Source organism: Dipodomys merriami, unplaced genomic scaffold, assembly GCF_024711535.1.
Source record: "Dipodomys merriami isolate MVZ:Mamm:240054 unplaced genomic scaffold, mDipMer1.0.p SCAF_400, whole genome shotgun sequence".
NCBI classification, from domain to species: domain Eukaryota; kingdom Metazoa; phylum Chordata; class Mammalia; order Rodentia; family Heteromyidae; genus Dipodomys; species Dipodomys merriami.
In genome coordinates, this window is record NW_027205605.1 from 758,262 (window position 1) to 778,837 (window position 20,576).

The 20,576-nt window shown below is 56.3% G+C and overlaps 1 protein-coding gene across 1 annotated transcript in view; it reads left to right on the forward strand.

The window, feature by feature from the left end:
• Window positions 1–19,158, forward strand: part of LOC138806573 (probable E3 ubiquitin-protein ligase HECTD4) — a 128,782-nt gene extending 109,624 nt beyond the window's left edge. The window contains exons 57-76 of the mRNA XM_069991997.1: window positions 590–795; window positions 1,061–1,191; window positions 1,440–1,645; window positions 2,980–3,159; window positions 3,447–4,753; window positions 5,988–6,195; window positions 6,904–7,127; window positions 7,223–7,374; window positions 9,860–9,966; window positions 10,388–10,511; window positions 12,359–12,549; window positions 13,403–13,549; window positions 14,166–14,285; window positions 14,730–14,885; window positions 16,038–16,141; window positions 16,251–16,472; window positions 17,658–17,824; window positions 18,129–18,324; window positions 18,442–18,664; window positions 18,929–19,158. Coding sequence (XP_069848098.1) covers window positions 590–795; window positions 1,061–1,191; window positions 1,440–1,645; window positions 2,980–3,159; window positions 3,447–4,753; window positions 5,988–6,195; window positions 6,904–7,127; window positions 7,223–7,374; window positions 9,860–9,966; window positions 10,388–10,511; window positions 12,359–12,549; window positions 13,403–13,549; window positions 14,166–14,285; window positions 14,730–14,885; window positions 16,038–16,141; window positions 16,251–16,472; window positions 17,658–17,824; window positions 18,129–18,324; window positions 18,442–18,664; window positions 18,929–19,065 — 4,508 coding nt within the window. The 3' untranslated portion in view covers window positions 19,066–19,158. The remainder of the gene's footprint in view (window positions 1–589; window positions 796–1,060; window positions 1,192–1,439; window positions 1,646–2,979; window positions 3,160–3,446; window positions 4,754–5,987; window positions 6,196–6,903; window positions 7,128–7,222; window positions 7,375–9,859; window positions 9,967–10,387; window positions 10,512–12,358; window positions 12,550–13,402; window positions 13,550–14,165; window positions 14,286–14,729; window positions 14,886–16,037; window positions 16,142–16,250; window positions 16,473–17,657; window positions 17,825–18,128; window positions 18,325–18,441; window positions 18,665–18,928) is intronic.
• Window positions 19,159–20,576: the final 1,418 nt, after the last annotated feature.

A 20,576-nucleotide genomic window follows, 5' to 3' on the forward strand; every position in this document is an offset into this window, starting at 1 on the left:
ATGACCTTCAAGGACCCTGTGCCTGTCCCCTGCTGAATGCCATGAGAAGTCTGCCTTGGCCTGGCCAAGATTCCGGAGCCCCTTTGACTTCTTGATGCCTCAGCCACCACCAGCTCCCCTTGATCTCCCAGCCACTAAGAGGGGGGCGCAGGTGGGGAAGTGGGAGCAGCTGCCTTGCAGCTTTTGCAGCCTTGGGGTCCCTGGCAGCACCTGTGTGTGCCACATTCCCACTGGCCCAGTGGGACCCCAGCACCCGCCAGCCACCCCCAAGGGCTTTGAGGCCCTTGACACCTATGGGAGAGGCTCTCCTATGATGACCAGCTGGGTGCGGCCCCAGCTGAATAAATATGTCAGGCCCAAAGATCTCTTAGACCCAGCAGTGTCGCTGTGATCTGACAAGCAGCTTATTGCAGGCAACAGCTTTGCCACCACTGGTCCCCTGAGTCCTACCTCCCCTACCCCTGCCCCATAGACCTTGTAGGTGATGGCTGTCACCCAGGATGTGACGTGCCATCTATGCTAGCCTCCATCCAGCCCAGCCTTTGTGGATGGCAGTTAAAGACACATCCATTTTCTTTCCCAACTACAGATGGCACCATCAGCTCCAGCTCCATCCTCCTGGCGCAGTCTCTGCAACACTGCCTCCATTCACAGAACTGTTCCGCCACCGACCTCTTCTACCAGGGCAGCTCCCAGACAATGAGAGCATGGCTGCACGTGGCCATCACCCGCACCCTACAGCAGGGCGAGGACAGCCTTCTGGAGCTCACCAAGCAGATCTGCGCCTTCCTGCAGGTGCAGCTCTACACCCGAGCGTACCGCTGCTACTGCCAAGTCGCCCACTCCTGCCCTGGCCCCCACCACTTGGTTGCCCATTCTCAGCAGCTCTTCCGCTGCTATATCATCTCTTGGGTGGCTTTCTTCATCCCACAGGGCCTCTGTGTCCATTTGGGTCTATCACAGTGGGTGCCTTAGTGATAGCTTTGACTCCTGAGGTGGGAAGATGAAATACCGCCCCTTAGGTCTGTCTGCACTGTCCTTACTTAGTGTCCTTTCGCAGAAAGCACCGGAGCAGTTCCCCTCCGAGGAGTTCCCGATTTCTGAGTCCAAGGTCAACATGGACGTTAATTTCCCTGGAGCTGCTTTTGTGGTGGTGTCTTGCAAAGAAAGTCAGTCTGGATTCCGCAAAGAGTAAGTTGCCCCTTTCAACAACATGGCGGGGCGGGTGGGGAGGAGAAGAGCAAAGGGCTTCCTTGCAGGGGACTTGGCACAGGAAAAGCTCTCTCAGGGTCTTGATCTTTCACCATCATTTAAGGTTCTTCCCACATTTCCACAGGTGAAGAGCTGCCTTCTAGATGGCAGTGGAGCTGACATTGGTTCAGCTCCCCTTCTGGCATGCGTAGTGAGTCTGTCTTAACCAGCAGCTCTCTCCCTGTCAGCTCCTCTCTGTATAAGGCTCCATGGGCTCGCGTGCTTGTATACGGGCTCGGCCACAAAGTGAAGCGGACAGGCCAGCTGAATCTCATCGAGGCCGCCTGCTACCCTCGGGATGCATCCCCAGCCAACACTGGGCTGTCACCTCCACCCACTGCCGACCAGTACCCTTCTGTGGTCCTGTCCACAAACAGGGTCCACATCAAACTGGGTGAGTTCCCCTCAGCTCCTGTGGGGCTGCAGCCATGGCCGTGGCTGCGGGCCTTCTGTAGGCAGATATGAGGGATAGCATACCTTGTTGTGTCCTAAATGCAGTTGAAGAACAGACTGCCTGGGCAGTGGTATATGGGTGTGCGTGCATGCGTGCGTGCGTGTGTGTGTACTGGAACATGAACTCAGGGCCTCACACTGTCCCTTAGCTTTTTCCACTTGGCTGACACTCTACCACTTATTTGAGTCAAACTTCCACTTCCACCTTTTTGCTGGTTAATTGGAGATAGCCATCTTAGATTTGCCAGGCGCTGAGAGGCTGAGATCTGAGGATCGAGGTTCAGTGCTAGCCTGGGCAAGAAAGTCCATGAGACTCTTATCTCCAGTTAACCTCCAGAAAACTGGAAGTGGTGCTGTGGCTCAAAGTGATAGAGCACTAGTCTTGAACTAGTGCTCTAGAGCACTAGTCTTGAACTAGACAGTGCCAGGCCCTGAGTTCAAGCCCCATGACTGACCAGAAAAAAAAAAGAAGAAGAAGAAACTCATATACTTTTCTGACTTTGCTGGTTTTGAACCTCAATCCTCAGAACTCAGCCATCCTAGGTCACTAGGATTAAGGGCGTGAGCCACTAGCACCTGACTAGGTTTAATGGTCTTAATGGGATTTCAGCCAAATTAAATGAATGATTATTTCTTTTTATTTATTTATTTTTAAGGTACTTTGGTTTGAACTCAGGGCTTCATGCTTTCTAGGACTGTTTTGGGGTTTTTGTTTGTTTGTTTGTTTTTTGTCTGAACCCCAACAAAAAAAATACTGACTTGAATTCAGTATCTTACACTTTTGCTCATTGGCCTGGTGTTCTACCACTTGAGTCATACCTCCAGCCCCTAGGACTGATTAGTTCTTTACCAACCTTAGAGTTTCTCTGGTGAGTTAATTCTGTCTGGAATATAAAGTCAGTTCCTATTCTTTCTTTTCTTTCTTTTTTTTTTTTTTGAGACAGGCTCTAACTGCGTAGCACAGGCTAGATTTAAATTCAAGATCCTCCTCCTCAGCCTTCCTACAGCCTTCCTACTACAGGCAATGTACTACCACATCTGGCCCAGTGCACCAGTTGGTATCACAGAATAGGAGATGCTGTCCATCTTGGTTCCCATTCCTGCTGTTGGTTCTGTCACTCTACCTGCAGGTCCTTCAATCGAGTGTGCAGGACTCATACTTCCTCCTACCTTGAGCAGATGAGGGTTGAGTTCTCTGCCCCTGATTCTTCCTTTGCTCAAGCTTACCTGACTCGGATGCTGCCAACCATGCCCTTTCCTCCTGGGCCCTTGTAGGCGTGTCCCCACCCCCCGGAGCTGTGCTGGTGTTACACTCCCTGCCTCTGGAGTTCCCGCTGGCCATGGCCTTCGCCGAGCAGCTGCTGTCCTGGAAACCAGAGGAAGGCGAAGGGAGGGCAGAAGACGAGCCTGATGCCATCCCCACTTCCGTCCTCCTGCACGTGGTGGAGCTTCTTGGTGAGGCCCGGCTCGCTGGGGAAGTAGGGGCATGCACATAGACTTCAGTATCTTCTGCCTAGACCCCCAAGCCCGTGACCTGGGTGGCCGCTCACTGTGCCTGGGGGTGAAGGGTGGCAGGAAAGCGAGCAGCGGAACACACAGGCCATAGGAAACTGTGGTGGTCAGAGCTCCAGCAGCAGAGGAGCACCGGCCAGTGGGTAGGCTGTACCCTGGGCCTTTCTTCCCCCTCTCACTGGCCCTCAGCGCTGTGGAGTGATAGCTATTCCTGTGTTCTGTCTGCTCAGGAAACTTCCTCTGGACCACAGACATGGCAGCGTGCGTGAAGGAGCTGGTCTTCCACCTCCTGGCAGAGCTGCTGCGCACCATCCATGCTCTGGAGCAGCGGAAGCACCCTGCCGGCCTGTCCTCCTCCATCGCCCTCCAGCTCAACCCCTGCCTGGCCATGCTCATGGCCTTGCAGTCCGAGCTGCACAAGCTGTATGATGAGGAGACCCAGGGCTGGGTCTCGGGTGGTGCATGTGGGGGCTCTGGGACAGTGGTCACAGGCGAGCAGGGCAGGTTCTCCACGTATTTCCACGCACTCATGGAAGGCTGCCTGGCTGTGGCTGAAGTGACCCTGCCCGCCAACATGAGTGTCACTGCCAGCGGCGTGACCTCAACAACCGCCCCAAACCTCAGTGACTCGTCCTCATCGTCCTCATCCTCCCCAGGACAAACCCCACAAAGCCCCAGCCTCCTGTCCAAGAGGAAGAAAGTGAAGATGAAGCGGGAGAAGGCCTCCTCCTCTGGGAAGCGCCAGTCATCCCGCAGCGGGGACTCAGACAGCACAGTGCTCAGCATTGGGGGCAGCAAGCCCGAGGACATGCTGTGGTTCCACCGCGCCCTCACCCTGCTCCTCATCCTCCGCCACCTCGCCAGGAAGGACCCGCAGGGCCTGGGTGTGACGAGCGACGCCATCGCTGATGCCTGCCAGGCTCTGGTGGGCCCCACTGCCCACAGCCGCCTGCTGGTCATCTCTGGCATCCCCACCCACCTGGAGGAGGCTGTAGTCAGGGGCGCCATCCGCAAGGCCTGCAATGCCCATGGTGGTGTCTTCAAAGACGAGATCTACATCCCGCTGCAGGACGATGACCCCAAGAAGCCCAAAGACAAGGCCGAGGGCAGTGACGGCAAGGCCGAGCCTGAGAAGACGCTGGGCTTCCCCAGCGCAGACAGCTTGGAAGGGAGCACGTCCAGCAGCCTGGCCCCTGCCATGAGCATCAGCGCCTCCGCCTCCACCAGCCAGGCCTCCGTGTGCAGCTCCCAGGGCGTCTCACAGACCGTCAGTGACCTCTCGGTGGACCCTCTGCCCCCGGGCTTCGAGCTGCCTGTCCCACCGGGCCTGCTGGAGCCCCACGTGGTGTCTAGTCAGGAGAGCCTGGACATTTCTCTGTGCAGCACAGGCAGCCTGGGCAGCTTGGGCAGCCTGGGGGAGCCGCTGGACAACGCGGAGGCAGCCTCCAGCTCGGACGTGGGCTCCATGTACACAGTGACCTCCCTGGACACCCAGCCCCTCGCGGCACGCCCCATCAAGGGCTTTGCGGTCGTGGAGGTAATAGCTCTCAGCCTTCTCCAGTGTTGCTCCCCTGCACCTTGGGCATCCTGAGTTATCTCCAAGAGATGGGCCAGTGAGGGGAATTTGAACAGCCAGGGCTGCTGCAACTGTCAGAACCTATTCTGCCAGAGGTCACATGTCCAGGAGCGATGACCAGTTTGGCGTCATAGGCGAATGCAGTTCATTGCTGAGAGGCCAAGCACAGGGCCTCAGGGTCGGGCGCCACGGTGCACCCTGGTGGTGTGTCTTCAGAGGCCTCCAGGCATGGTGTCTACCCGAGCGGAGGGAGGGTGGACACTGCTCGTAGCCACATGGGGTGCAGGCCCAGATTGCCACCACATGCTTTTCCACACTTAGGCATAGCAGACTTAGACTCAACAGTAAAAGCCGCATTTCTCGGGGATCTCAGTGGTAAAGCATGTTCTCAATACATACAAGTTCTTGGTTTCCGGTTCAGAGCCAGCCTGGGCTGGAAAGTCTGTGAGTTTCTATCTCCAATAAACTACTCAGAAAAAGCTAGAAATGGCCCTATGGCTAAAGTGGTAGAGCACTAGCCTTGAGCACAAAGAGGCTCAGGAATAGTACCTAGATCCTGGATTCAAGGCCCAAGACAGGCCAAAGAAGTTCTTGGCTTCCAGCAGACAATAAAGAACTTGTATTGCAAGTTAAGAACTTGTGTTGCAGCTAGGCACTGGCAATTCATGTCTGTAATCGTAGCTACTCAGGAGGCTGAGATTTGAAGGAACAGGGTTTCCAGGCCAGTTTGAGCAAAAAAGTCCAGTAGACTCCCATCTCTAAAGTAATCAGCAAAAAGCTAGGCTGATGGTGTGGCACCAGTGGTAGAGCACCAGCTAAGTAAGCAAGCTGAGCAAGTATGAGGCCCTAGAGTTCAAACTCTGGTACTAGCAGAAAACAAAAGTAAAACCCTTAGATTGCATTGCTTTCTCCTAGCAGCACCTGGAATGCCTCTTTCCATCCCCTGGCTTCCTTCCTGGGGCCTCCCTGGCCTGTGCAGAAGAGCAAAGCCCCAGGCCTGGCCAGGGTTTAATAAGAGCAATCCCTAAATGTAACCATTGTCAGCACATGGGAGTCTCCCAGGAAGGCCCGCTGCCTGTTGAGCAGGGTCCTGGGGGAAGGGAAGGAGGGAAGGAGAGGCGGGGAGGCCTTGGATGATGCTTGCTGAGGGATGGGCAGCCCTGCTTCCGGTCCTGACCCTTTTCTTTCTCCACAGATTCGCTCCCGAGCCAAAATTGAGAAAATTCGAGCGAGTCTCTTTAACAATAACGATCTGATTGGTTTATCGGGTTTGGATGGGGAAGATGAACTGATGGAGATGTCCACAGAGGAGATTCTCACAGTGTCCGTGGTGAATCAGAGTCTGTTTGACACTCAGGGGAGTCCGGGCCTGGAAGACTACTTCAACGACAAGTCCATTAAAGGTGGGCTGTGGGGTTTCGTCATCACAGACCTCCTTTTTTTTTTTTCTTGCCAGTCCTGTGGCTAGCACTTGGGGCCTGGGCACCGTCCCTGAGCTTTTGCTCAAAGCTAGTACTCTACCACTCAGTCACATTCCCAGCCCTATCATGGGCCTCTTATGGGAGCGGTTTTTGGGTTACAGAAGTTTGAGTGGCAATGTCCACCCCCACCTGTTTCCCTCTCGAGCACCCTGGGTAGAGGAGGGCAGGGCTGGAGGCTCGGTGCTGGCCTCGGTGGCTGATGGGGACTCACTGCCTGCCTCTCCCTGCATGGTGCCCGTCCACCCTCGGGTTTCCTCCAGCATGTTCTGGACCTGAAGCAGAGAGAGTGAGTACCCGCTGGCCCTGGGAGAGGCCTTCAAAAATGTTGTGTGAAGTTTGCTGGTGTCTCCAAAGCTGGTACTCTCCAGCCCGTTCATGGCTGCTTAAGCTACGATAGGCCAAACTATAAGAGACCATAGCAGCTCACAATAGAGGCATTGATTCCTTGTGTGTGCGAGAGCTGGAGGTTGAGCTGCTGCCACGCAGCCTGACCCATCACCGAGGCACAAGGTCAGAGGGGGTGCCTGATCACCACTGTGTCCAGCTGCAGGGTGCTTTGTGAGAAGTCAGCTGCATGCTTGTGAGCACGTGCTGACCAAAGATAGTCACAGCAGAACTGTTCTGGAACAGGTGAGAAGCTGGTGCCTGGGGCCAGAGAGGTCCTGACGGAAATATTTAAGAGCTGTGCCCATTCGGAGCAGACGCTGAGCCTGACACCAGCAAAGCCCATCAGAGTGTCAGACATCTATCTTAGCAAAGAGCAGATCAACTCACAGACACCCGGCAACCTCCTCCACCTCTTCTTCACTAATGTTCGGCCTCCAAAGAAGGTGCTGGAGGACCAGCTCACACAGGTAGCCCCCTGCCCCCTGCCCCATGCCCTGCCCGGGCTGGGCCTCAGGGTCATTGGGGCAGGTAGAGAGCCCCTCTCCACCTCTGTGCCCTGCAGATCCTGAGGAAGTATGGCGTACCGAAGCCCAAGGTAGACAAGAGCAAGTACAGCAAGGCGGGCAAGGAGCAGCACCCAGTGAAGGTGGTGAGCACCAAGCGGCCCGCCAGCAAGCCACCCACCAAGGACAAGGCTGTACTCAACAGCGTCAGGTGCTGCAGAAGGGTGGGGGGTCCTGGGTCCTTGATCCCCTGAAGCCCGGGCCAGGCAAGTGGAGAGCCCACTGTGCTACGTCAGCAAAACTTATCTCCAATGCATAGAATTAGGTTTCAAATTCCACTTTTTTTTTTTTTTTTTGGGGGGGGGTCTGGTCGTGGGGCCTGAACTCTAGGCCTGGGCGCTGTCCCTCAGCTCTTCAGCTCAAGGCTAGTGCTCTACCACTTGAGCCACAGTGCCACTTTCGGCTTTTTTCTTTTTGCTTATGTGATGCTGAGGAATCAAACCCAGGGCCTTAGGCATGCAAGGCAAGCGCTCTACCAACTGAGCCACCTTCCCAGCCCCTCCACTTCTTTTTTTTCTTCCCCATCCTAGGGCTTGAACTCAAGGCTTGGCTGCTGTCCCTAAACTTTTGTGCTCAAAACTAGTGCTCTACTACTTGAATCACAGCGCCACTTCTGGTTTTTTTTTTTGTGGTTGTGATTAATTGGAGATAAGTCTCCCATAGACTTTCCTGCCAAGACTGGCTTTAAATTGTGTGATCCTTAGACCTCAACCTCCTGAGTAGCTAGAATTACAGGTGTGAGCCACCAGCACCCTACCCAAATCCCACTTCATTTAACCACACAAATAGTGCATACCTCTTACAGAAAGATACAAAATGTTTATGTGCATTGAAGAAGATGTAATTTGTGGTGGGGTGTAGAACTATGTTTAGCCTGTGTGAGGCCTGGGTTCCATCCCCAGCATCCACAAATCAACTTACCCACACAGTGAAATGCCTCTCTACAACCTTTCATTTATGCATGTGTATTGTGGGGTTTTTTGTTGTTGTTTTTTTTTGTAGGTCGTGGGGCCTGTACTCTGGGCCTAGGAGCTGTCCCTCAGCTCTTCAGCTCAAGGCTAGTGCCCCTACCACTTGAGCCAAAGCGCCACTTCCGGCTTTTTCTGCTTATGTGGTGCTGAGGAATCGAACTTGGCCTCATGCATGCAAGGCAAGCACTCTGCCACTGAGCCACCTTCCCAGCCTCTGTATTATGTTCTTAAATGGCCCAAAGCTTAAAAGCATATGTAGTGAGAAGACATTCTTCCTCCCTCCACCCTTACCTCAAAGCTCCCTCCCAGGACTACCCAGATCGCTTGGAAGGCCTTCTAGAACTGTCTATGAAGACAGAATGTATGTGCGCATGTGCACCCTGTGCGGTGTCAGTGCTGGCTCTACAGCACGGCTCTGCAGTGTTCCTGTTTCACCGCATCTTGCTACATCAGTAAAGAGCGACGCCCCTGAGACTGAGCGTGACCCTGCAGCTGAGGCTCCATGGTGCTGTACCTGCCAGGCACCCACAGGGGCCTGGCTTCCTCCCTCCCCTCGCCATATTGGGAGCTGCATTCTATTCCACATCTGAACCTACCTTCAGGAGAATTTTCTGGGCTTTCTGGGCAGCAGTCCTTCTACTTGTGCTTTCCCTTGTTACTGGGGGTGATACCACACACAGTATTGCGCTTTCCTGTAGCTGGGACAAAAGGTGCAAGCCACTGTGCCCAGCCCTTGTTTGAAATGGTATTTTGCGAACTTTTTCCCTGGGCTGGCCTCAAACTGCTGCCCAGATCTGTGCCTCTCAAGAAGGTAGATTTGGGCTGGGAAGGTGGCTCAGTGGTATTGTGCTTGCCTTGCATGCATGAGGCCCTGTGTTCGATTCTTCAGTACCACATAAGCAGAAAAAGCCGGAAGTGGTGCTGTGGCTCAAGTGGTAGCCTTGAGCTGAAGAGCTGAGGAACAGCACCCAGGCCCAGAGTGCAAGCCCCACAACCAACTAAAAAAAAAAAAAAAAAAAAGGTAGACTTACAGGCATGGGCCACAGCACCCACATACACTGGTTTATTTTTGAGACGGGGCCTCGCCTTCTACACTTGCCTAGACTACAGTCCATCTACTTGGGGCTTCCTCTCATTTTAACCATGGTGACAGTGCATGCCACTGCATCCAGCATGAGCTAAGAATGGGTTTTGTGCCAGGCACTGGTGGCTTATGCCTGTAATCCTAGCTACTCGGGAGGCTGAAACCTGAGGTTCTTGGTTCAAAGCCAGCTGGGAAGGAAAGTCCATGAGAATCTCACCTCGAAATAACCACCAGGAAAAGCTGGAAGTGGCGCTGTGGCTCAAATGGTAGAACACTAGCCTTGAGCACCATAGTTAGGGAAAGTGCCGAGGCCCTGAGTTCAAGCCCCAGGACTGGCACACACATTTAAAAAAAAACCAAGTTTTTGTGAACATTTTGGCCCAAGCTCACAATTTTTTACATCGTGGAACATTGATTTGTCTTTGTAATTTGCTCAGAAATTCTTCTTGCGTGGAAGGTATTCAGTCTTCCACATAACCCATGTGAAGCATGAGCCCCATTGGGCTTGCAGTCTGTGAACTGAGCATGTGGGGTGTGCACCCCTGCTGGAACACGGGTTCTCATGCAGTGTCCCTCCACAGCAGGACTGCCTTAAGTGAGAAGAAGCCAACTGTAAAGCCAAAGTCACCTGAAAAGAGCAAGCCCGACGAGAAGGACCCAGACAAGTCACCCACCAGGAAGCAGGAGGGTGAGTGAGCGCCTGCGCCTGCTGGCTAGGGTGCGCTGGCCCTGCTGCCTGGGCTTTGGGCAATCACTAGAAAGTGTTACAGGCAATGCTAGGCGTGCCAGGCTGCTGTCTGTGATACCTATTAGCTTAGAGAGGGGGAACTAAGATGGACAATAGATGGTGGTGACTAGAGATTTGGAGATCTAGTTGGCCCTTTTCTTCTAGAAGGCACTTGCCTCAGCCAGGTGTAGATGTCAGCCTCTCAGGGACCCAGCCAGCATTGGAGAAAGTTACTATCTCTGTCTTGCTTGGGGACTAGCCTGGGGCAGGGAGCCCAGCAGGTGGACAGGGTCAGGCAGGTCCAGCTATACACAGGAGCATGCTGGGAGGCACATGCTCTGAGCTTCCTCCACATTGATGAACTGGTGCCCCCTTCCACTAGTCCCAGAGGAGAAATACCTGACGTTGGAAGGATTCCACAAATTCGTTATTGACCGAGCCAAGCAGGACATCCGAAGTGTCTGGAGGGCGATTCTTTCTTGCGGCTATGACCTGCACTTTGACAGGTAAGAGATGACCCTCAGTTCTCAGCTGGACACTGGTGGCTCACACCTGTAATCTTAGTTACTCAGGAGGCAGAAATCTGAGCCCAAGAGAGATAGGTCCATGAGACTCCTTTGGTGGTGGTGGTGGTGGTAGTGGTCATGGGGCTTGAACTCTAGACCTGAGTGCTGTCCCTCAGCTCTTCAGCTCAAGGCTAGCACTCTACCACTTGAGCCACAGCGCCACTTCTGTTTTTCTGGTGGTTTATTGGAGATAAGAGTTTGACGGGCCGGGCGCTGGTGGCTCACGCCTGTAATCCTAGCTACTCAGGAGGCTGAGATCTGAGGATCGCGGTTCAAAGCCAGCCCGGGCAGGAGAGACTGTGAGCCTCCTATCTCCAATAAACCACCAGGAAACCGGAAGTGGCGCTGTAGCTCAAGTGGTAGAGTGCTCACCTTGAGCTGAAGAGCTGGGACAGCGCCCAGGCCCAGAATTCAAGCCCCACGACCGACCAAAAAAAAAAAAGAAAAAAAAAAAAGTTTGATGGACTTTCCTGCCCGGGCTGGCTTTGACTCGGCATCCTCAGATCTCAGCCTACTGAGTAGCTAGGATTACAGGCATGAGCCACCGGTGCCCAGCCCATGAGACTTTTATCTCTAATTAATCAGCAAAAAACTGGATTGGATGTGTGGTTCAAGTGGTACAGTGCTAGCCGTGAGCAGAAAAAAAATCAAGCCAGACTTCATGGCCCTTATTTAAGTTCACATAACAGCACGAAAAAAGAAAAGTTCCCAAGGGCTGGGAGGGTGGCTCAGTTGTAGAGCGCTTGCCTTGCATGCCTAAGGCCCTGGGTTCGATTCCTCAGCACCACATAAGCAAAAAGAAAAAAGCTGGAAGTGGCGCTGTGGCTCAAGTGGTAGAGTGCTAGCCTTGAGCTGAAGAGCTGAGGGACAGCGCCCAGGCCCAGAGTTCAGGCCCCACGACCAGACCCAAAAAAAAAAAAAAGTTCCCAAGACCCCATCTGAACCAATAGCTGCACATGGTTTGGGCCTGGTGGTATGCGCTGTTATTCAGGGATACAAGAAGCATAAATAGGATTGTGACCTGGGCAAAAATGTGGAGTCCCTGTGGGGAAAATAAAGCAAAAGGGCTGGAAGCATGATGCTAGTGGTAGAACACCTGCCTTGCAGTGTAAAACCTAAATTCAATCTCTAATACCACCCAAAAGAAAAACGAGAAGTTTTCAGCAAGTAGCTGTGTGGAAGAATGCACAATTTGGGAGCTGCTCCGTCCTGCCTGTTCATCATGCTGCGGGAGCCCAGTCTAACTTGTCATAATTGCTAAGGACTTTTCTGACCCATTTTACAAACCCCATTCTGTTCCTCCACATCATGACTTAGGAGCTGTGCTAGTTGGCTCAGGCTACCATAACAGAACAGCACGGTATTTCTGTGGCAGACCCAAGGCCCCTAGGCCCCCATCGGGACTCCCGTCGTCCCCTTCCCCTGCTGGCTGGCCACCTGCCAATCTTGGGTTAATAGCATAGTGTTTGTGGAAGGAGGTGCACACTACTACAAACCTCATGTAGTATACACAGGCCCAAAGAAGCAGAGCATGTACAGCTGTGTGCCAGAGGTGACACAGGGAGTAATCGTGCCCATAGTGCCAGCAGCCGGCGGCGCCCTGCACGGGGCTATATCGAGCCTTGGTTTTGCCAGAGGCTTGCACCATTCACACCTCCCCACTCGCCCTGGAAGAGGAAGCCATTTCTGAATGTGCTCCCAGGGCTGAGACATGGCTCTGAAGGAGGGATCCACCATTGCCCTGTAGATAATGCCACACCTGGCCCTTCTTTCCTCCCCTGCCCCAGGTGCGCCTGCATTGATGTCCGACATGCGCAGAAGGCCTCGAGGAAGTGGACTCTGGAAATGGATGTGGCCCTGGTGCAGTACATCAACCGACTATGCCGCCACCTTGCGATCACGCCTGCCCGGCTCCACCCCCATGAGGTGTATCTGGACTCTGCAGATGCCACTGACCCCAGGGTGGCCTGTCTCACAAGTATGTGGTCCCTGGGGCTACCCCTCCTCCCCCGGCCTACTAGGGGTGCTTCCAGGACACATGTGTTTACACAGGCTTGAAGCCATGTAGATATGGATTGCAGAAATACTTGAGAACCCCTAACATGCACCCATGGGGCAAAAAGGGAGGCTGGAGCTGTGGCTGTGGCTTTCTGTCTGCTCATTGCAACAAGCCACGGGTATGGAGATGCAGGAATTCATAAGAGGCCCACCCCGTGCCAGGCATGCCAGTGCTGCCCACAGAGGCCAGACTGCCGGGCAGTGCAGCAGTGTGGGGGGGGGAGCTGCATGGCAGCAGTGACGCACTAGTGCCCCAAAGGTCGCTCCCTCCCAGTCAGCCAGGCAAAGCCACTGCTGTGCCCAGGGCACCACCCGCTGCAGGGCCTCCACTCTGGGACACTGAGGAAGCAAAGGTGGGTCAGTAGGTATCCTGACGTCCATCTGGGACCCAAGGGATAGATGCATAGGACTGCACTGGTTTTGTTACTACCTGTTGTTAATTATTCCAAAATAGAAGTTAGCAGACCAATGTAAGGCTGGGGCTGTAACAGCGCTGGAGCACTCGTTAGCATGCTCAAGGACCTGAGTTCAGAATGAAAATAATTGAGTATACAGCCCTGGCCTGGCCTTGAGTCCCAGTGCCTTGCCCTTTGTTCTGTTTGTTGCCAGCTCAGCTTGAGCATTGTGAGGGCCCTTTACCTCTGATGGCATCTCTGGAGTCCCAAGAGCAGGGGAGGAGCCCTAGGTCCCCCCTTTAGTTGGCCCTCCCAGGGACGGGGCCACCTGCAAGCAGCCATCTCCCACTCCCCACACTGACCTGCTGCTGCCCCCAGATGTGCCCATCGAGAGCCTGCGCCTGCGCTTTGCCCTGCTCCAGTCGCTCAACACCACACTGGAGACCTTCTTCCTGCCCCTGGTAGAGCTCCGCCAGACACCTGTGTACACCCACAGCATTGCCGCCCTGCTGAAAGAGGCCAAAGGTGAGTGCCCGGACCCACCGGAGTGACCAGGCCACGTTTACATCAGCAGGATGCCGGGAGCAGTCGTTACAAAAAAAAACAACTAAGCCGGGCGCCGGTGGCTCACACCTGTAATCCTAGCTATTCAGGAGGCTGAGATCTGAGAATCATGGTTCAAAGCCAGCCCAGGCAGGAAAGTCCATGAGACTTTTTTGGGGAGGGTTGGGGGGGGGGTCCGGTCGTGGGGCCTGAACTCTGGGCCTGGGCGCTGTCCCTCAGCTCTTCAGCTCAAGGCTAGCGCTCTACAACTTGAGCCACAGCGCCACTTCCAGCTTTTTTCTTTTTGCTTATGTGGTGCTGAGGAATCGAACCCAGGGCCTCAGGCATGCAAAGCAAGCACTCTACCACTGAGCCACCTTCCCAGCCCCAAGAGATAATTTTTTAAAGGGTGGTTTGATACCTCTCTCGTCTGCATGTGTGTGAGCTGTGCATCAGGTGTGGCAAGCACGTAGCATCTGGATAAAGGCGTGCATGGCACCCTCTAACGGTCAGCCCGGAAGGCAGCAGGCGGTCACTGTGCTCCAGGGTGACTGAGATGCAGCCCCATCCTTCCTGTCTCCCACCTTCTTCCCTTCAGGGCTGATCTTTTATGATACGAAGGTGACTGTGATGAATCGGGTGCTGAACGCCACTGTGCAGAGGACGGCTGACCACGCCGCACCCGAGATTACCCTGGACCCCCTGGAGATTGTGGGAGGTACGGTGGGCTGCCATGAGCCTCAAAATAGCTTTCCTAGGGGAGCAAGTGTACAGGGCCAGAATCCTTTACCCTCAGCGCATCCTCCAGCGGGCACATGCTGTCATGTTGAGCCACCCAGCCTGGTGTCAGGGACAGGGAGGAGCTGCCGGGACAGGGCTGGAACCCGCATAGCCTGAGACGAGACTGGCAGGAAGGAAGATAGGAGAAGCCAGGTGGGAAAGTCAGGAAAGTAATCAGAAGATTACTTTCTTCTAGAAGATGAAGAACCAGCACCTTGGAGACCTTGGAGGTGGTTCTAGGCAGAAGGCACCAGGCCAAGAGGTTTTAAGATCTCTTGAGGGCAGAACGAAGGTGGAGGGGCGGACAGCACAGGCCTGGGTGGAAGGACAGCACAGCCACATGGAGAGGGAAGATGCTCATCTCTTCCTGTGTCCTCTGCAGGGGAAATCAGAGCTTCTGAAAACTCCTACTTCTGCCAGGCTGCCAGGCAGCTGGCATCTGTGCCATCCTCTCAGCTCTGTGTCAAGCTTGCCAGTGGCGGCGACCCCACCTACGCCTTCAATATCCGCTTCACCGGGGAGGAAGTCCACGGCACCAGTAAGTGAGCGCTGCCGCTGCCCACTACTGCCCATCGCTGTCTACTACTGTCCACCCATGCCCACTGCTGCCCATCACCACCAGCCCCTGCCCACCTCTGCCCCTGCTGGAGGCTGGGTGTTAGTGCACAGAAACTCCCAGGGGCTGCCATCCCACATCCTCAACCCTGCACTTCTGCCAGGGTCCCTGTCCCCACTTGGGACGTGGTGGCCACACAGCTGACCGTCCTGTGGGGTGGCAGCTTTCTTGCCCAGCAAGAGCTGGCCAGAGCCGGGCGCTGGTGGCTCACGCCTGTAATCCTAGCTACTCAGGAGGCTGAGATCTGAGGATCGCGGTTCAAAGCCAGCCCGAGCAGGAGAGACCGTGAGACTCCTATCTCCAATAAACCACCAGAAAACCGGAAGTGGCGCTGTAGCTCAAGTGGTAGAGCGCTCGCCTTGAGCTGAAGAGCTGAGGGACAGCGCCCAGGCCCAGAGTTCAAGCCCCACGGCCGACAATAAAAAAAAAAAAAAAAAAAAAAAAAAGAGCTGGCCAGAGCTTGAGGGTGCCTGTGACAGCACACACCCACGGCCCCTCGGGCCCCTGCAGCTCTGCATGGTTCCTGTGGAAGGAGGGCAGAGGGCTGAGTCCCTGCACCGCCTTCTGCTCTGCCCAATGCGCCATTGCTACCAGCATCCGGGAAGCACTGTGGGCAGGGCCGACTGTGCCAAGAGCAGGGTCGCGGTGCTCGCAGCGTGCCAGTCCAGCGTGGGCCGGATGCATGCGCTGCATTTAAGCATCTGACGGTCCTTGGATGCACCACTGTGGCAGGACAGGCTCTGGAGCATGGCAGGGGGTGGCGCCAAGCCAGGCAGCAGGGGTCCCGCCCTCCGTACAGCCCCAGATACGGATGTGGCTGGAACAAGGATGTGCTTGTGGCTGGGAGAGGGGCCCATGTTGGGACACGGACTGACCTGCCCTCATTTAGTTCTTGGCACAGCCTGCACAGTGCTGCCCCCCAGCACCTCCCCTCCTTGGTAGACCTCAAGGGGTGCAGGACTTGGCCCCAGGTCCTCAGTCCTTGAGTTTTCTTTCCAAACAGGCAAAGCACATGGTGTGTGTTTGTGGGGGGTGGGCACAGGCCTGGGTACTGATGCTCTGTCTGCCCCGCAGGCGGCTCTTTCCGGCACTTTCTGTGGCAGGTGTGCCGGGAGCTGCAGAGCTCCTCGCTGTCGCTGCTCCTGCTGTGCCCCAGCTCCGCAGTCAACAAGAACAAGGTGAGGCCCCGGGCTTGTCCTGTACCTTCCCCAAACCTTCCCGGCCATGGGGTGCCCCGGTGGCAGCCTCCACTCAGGTGTTGAGGGTCCCCCCCATCTCCGCCCACAGGGCAAGTACATCCTGACGCCCAGCCCCATCACCTACGGGGAGGAGCAGCTGCTGCACTTCCTGGGCCAGCTGCTGGGCATCGCCATCCGGGCAGACGTGCCACTCCCCCTGGACCTCCTGCCGTCCTTCTGGAAGACGCTGGTGGGCGAACCCGTGGACCCCGAACAGGACCTGCAGGAGGCAGACATACTCACCTACAATTACATCAAGAAGTTCGAGAGTGTAAGTGAGAATGCATGCTGGGCCTTGGCTCCCCCAGACCCAGACCCAGACCCCAGCAGGAGCACCGTGGCGTCCAGGTCCCCACCCCCAAGGACCCAGTGGGGTGTCCCTGGCAGCCAAAAGAGGGGCTTGGGTGAGGGGAGCTCCTGCTGCAGCTCCTTTGTGTGCAATGCTGGTACTAGGACTTGAACTTGGGCCTCACGCTCTTGCTTAGCTTTTTCTCTCCAGGCTGGTGCTCTACCACAGATCCACACACTCCTGTGAGAATAGAGTAAGAGCCTCACACGTCCGTTCTCATTGTATTCTCACAGCCATGGCAGAGGAGGGAGAGGCTTGGGAGCACAGCTACCAAGTGACCCAGGTCTGACCAGCTCCTATGCCAGAGCCGCTCAGCACCTGAGGAGGGGGTTTTCCTCTGAGCCAGCCCCCGAGGGGTGCCTCCCTCTGCTACTCCAGGAGACCTGAGTCTGAGGCTGGCCCAGGCCACGCTCCACAGGGACCTGGGCGGAAAGTTCCTCTTATTCCGCCTCTACTGGTGTGACGCAACAGGCAACAGGTCACTGAGGCTTGAGGCCAGGCTCTCTAGCTGTCCCTTCCACCACCACTAGGGGGCCTGCAAGGGAGCAAAGCCGCGCTCCTAAGGAGGTCAGGGAAGATGAGAGTCTGTTAAGGTCTGAGGAATGTCCTCCATGGGCTGGAAGTGGAAGTTTCTGTTAGGCTCTGGGTGGCAGCAAGGGACTGTGGCAGGCAGAGCTGCAAGCCAGTATCTGGGGCAGACAGCAAGAGCTCTGGCGGAAGGAAATGAAGGAGGCTGAGGGACATGGAGTATACTGAGTCTCCAAAGTCAGGCATGGCATCTAAGCACTAGAGGCTGAGGCAGGAGGATTGTGAGCTTGAGGCCAACCTGAGCTACATAGTAAGATCCTGTCTCCACTGAGCACCCTCAGACAATGTCATGCAGCATGCCGGCAAAGATGGTAGTAGCAGGCCCACTATTCTTTGGGTGCTTACTTCCAGACAGTAATTGGCACGGCCCTAGGTTTTAGGCCACATGACTGTGGACAGGCCTGGGCCGATCTATATGCCAAGGAGAGAAATGTCCCACCTGTTGACATCTGTCCAGCTGCCGATCAGAGTTATATCTTCCAGAGGCCTTGGCCAGCCTCACCGTGCCTCTCCCCACAGATCAACGACGAGACGGAGCTGGAGGCGCTGTGTGCCGAGATCGCCTCCCAGCACCTGGCCACCGAGAGCCCCGAAGGGCCGGGCAAGCCCTGCTGCAGGTTCACCTACCTGACCATGACAGGCGAGGAGGTGGAACTGTGCAGCCATGGGCGGCACATCCCCGTGGCGTGAGTGCGCGCGCCGGGAGGGCCAGCCAGGGCACTGGTGGGGTGGGCAGGGGCCAGGCAGATGCCACCGGGGCAGCAAGACAGTTTTGAGCTTAGGCCTTTTGCAAGGGAACAGCAGCTGTGAAGGAGGGGACCCCAGGGGTAGAGAGAAATGGCAGAGCCAGGAGAGCCTGGTGCCGGGACAGAAGCCAGCAGAGCGAGCAGCAGCCAGGACCCTGCCTGGGGGGACCGGGGTGGGGGGACAGTGACCCCAGGCCCAGGAGCAATCTCATCAGCCTCTTCGGTTCACCCCACCCCTTGCCAGGTGGGAGAACAAGGATATTTATGCGGCGGCCATCCGGAGCCTACGGCTTCGAGAGCTGCACAACGTGGAGTGCGTCACAGCCGTGCGGGCCGGCCTGGGCTCCATCATCCCGCTGCAGCTGCTCACCACGCTCAGCCCCCTGGAGATGGAGCTGCGCACCTGCGGCCTCCCCTACATCAACCTCGAGTTCCTGAAGGTAGGTGGCTGGGCCAGGCACACCCCACTGTGGCCCCCATGCAGCCTGCGGAGCCGGGCCTAGGGGACTCTGGGGGCAGCAGGACCTGCTCAGGGCGCTCTCCTCACGCACCCCCAGGCGCACACCATGTACCAGGTGGGCTTGATGGAGACAGACCAGCACATCGAGTTCTTCTGGGGGGCTCTGGAGACCTTCACACAGGAGGAGCTGTGCAAGTTCATCAAGTTTGCCTGCAACCAGGAGCGCATCCCGTTCACCTGTCCCTGCAAGGACGGAGGCCCCGACACGGCCCATGTGCCCCCGTACCCCATGAAGATCGCCCCTCCGGATGGCACAGCAGGTCTGCCCGCCCCAGCTCCTGTTCCTAACGGGGACCCTCAGGCCCCACATGAGGGAGAACGTCCCATCCCCCTACCTCTTTCCCGGTTCCCAGTTGCCCAGGGATGGGGGTGACACTGGCTGAACGAAGCCTGTTCACAGCCAGCCAGGTTCTGCAGCTGAGGCAGGCCCGGGAATGCCCAGGAGACAAAGGCAGAGGCCAGGCAGGCTCCCCGGACCCGGCTACGGGCCTCAGCTCTGACGTGCACCCCAATGTCGCCTGCAGGGTCCCCCGACTCCCGCTACATCCGCGTGGAGACGTGCATGTTCATGATCAAGCTTCCCCAGTACTCCTCCCCGGAGATCATGCTGGAGAAGCTGCGCTGCGCCATTCACTACCGGGAAGACCCCCTAAGTGGCTGATGGAAGAAAGCGCCAAAGCTGGCCTTCACCGTGGCACCGCTGTGCCGGCTTGGGGAGCCTGCGCTGCAGGCGCGCCCCTCCAGGGCCCTGCGCAAGGAGTTGGCGACATTTTGCTTTTCTGAACTTTGGTCCGTGTTCAGGGTCTCTCAGGAGACTTCGCCTTTGTCCTTGTCCATTTCGTGGTGGGTGGGTCGGTCCTTTTGCTGCCTGTTGTGGTGTATGTGTATGATAGTTTAGTTCCTGGACAGTTTGTGTCTAATTTGATCTTCCTGGACATTGTCCCTCGTGGCTACCAGGTTCTGATGCCCTGAGGTGTCCGCTGGTTGCTCGCCACGGAGCCCCCGCAGGCGGCAGCTGGGATGACCACAGCCAGTGGGCTGTCCTCCCTCCTGGAAAGCCAGTCTCCCAAGCAGCTCCCGTGAGCCTCCTTCCATCTTGAAATGGTTGGGCTGTTGTCCAAACAGGCAGGAGACAGACAGGGAGCTGGATGTTCATCTTCCTGCTTTACAATTTGTTCCTGGCCTTGGTTTTCCGGAGGAAAAGCCCACAGGGGCCCCGGCCCCACCACGCAGCCCCATCTGCCTCCACGCTTCCAGGCCTCTTGGCTGCGTTCCCCGAGGCGTCCAGGGAGCGGAGACCCAGGGGCCACTCCAGGCCTCCGTTCGGAGGGGCAGGCTGGGGTGTCCCGGCCCAGCATGGACAGGACATCCGGAGCTGGACAGTGCTCAAGGTGGGCCTTTCCCAAAACTGATCAGGAAAGCACAGACTCGGGCGTCCTCTGCTGCTGTGCGCAGAGATGGCGCTTCCCTACGAGGAACAGAAAAGGGCTCCGGGCCCACTTTCAAGACTGAGGTGCTCTGCTCAACCCAGGGTCTACGTCAATGACTCAGACCTGCAGGTCCAGATGGAGACTCCCGAGGGTCCCTCTGCCACCCCACCCCGGCCACCCCACCCAACATTCCTCCTGCCCCGAGTAAGTGTGTGCATGCCAGGGCTGAACTGCCCGCGGGTGCACCCAACACCCAGTGCATTGGCGCCCCAAGTAAGTTTCTGCCCAGTGGTACTTTGTGCAAGAGCGGCCCAGACGTCCTTGGAGGCTGTCACTTGGCTTTGTCAGCTCCCACGGAGGCTGACGTTGCGTGACATCGCCCCGGAGGGCCTGCCCGGTGCACGGGAGGACCGCATCCCCTTCCCCGCGGCCCGAGCAGCAGTGGCTCCCCCCTCCTGTCTTAGGAAAGACCCTCCCCCAAGCCTGAGGACAAGATCAGCCTAGTCCCTGGTGATGCCACAGCCACACCGGGCAAGAGTCACCCCAGATGAGTGTCCACCGCAAGTCCGCTGCTCTGAAAGAAGATGGCTGGCGCCCCTGCCCCCGGATTGAGGCATGGGGCACCTCGGGATGCGCTCCCACAAGGATCCTCTCACTTCACTTCTGCGTAATGAAAGAGCCTTTGAATTATCACAGGTGGTTTCTTCCCCGTATCTACGTTCTTGGTTCCCTCCAATCCACA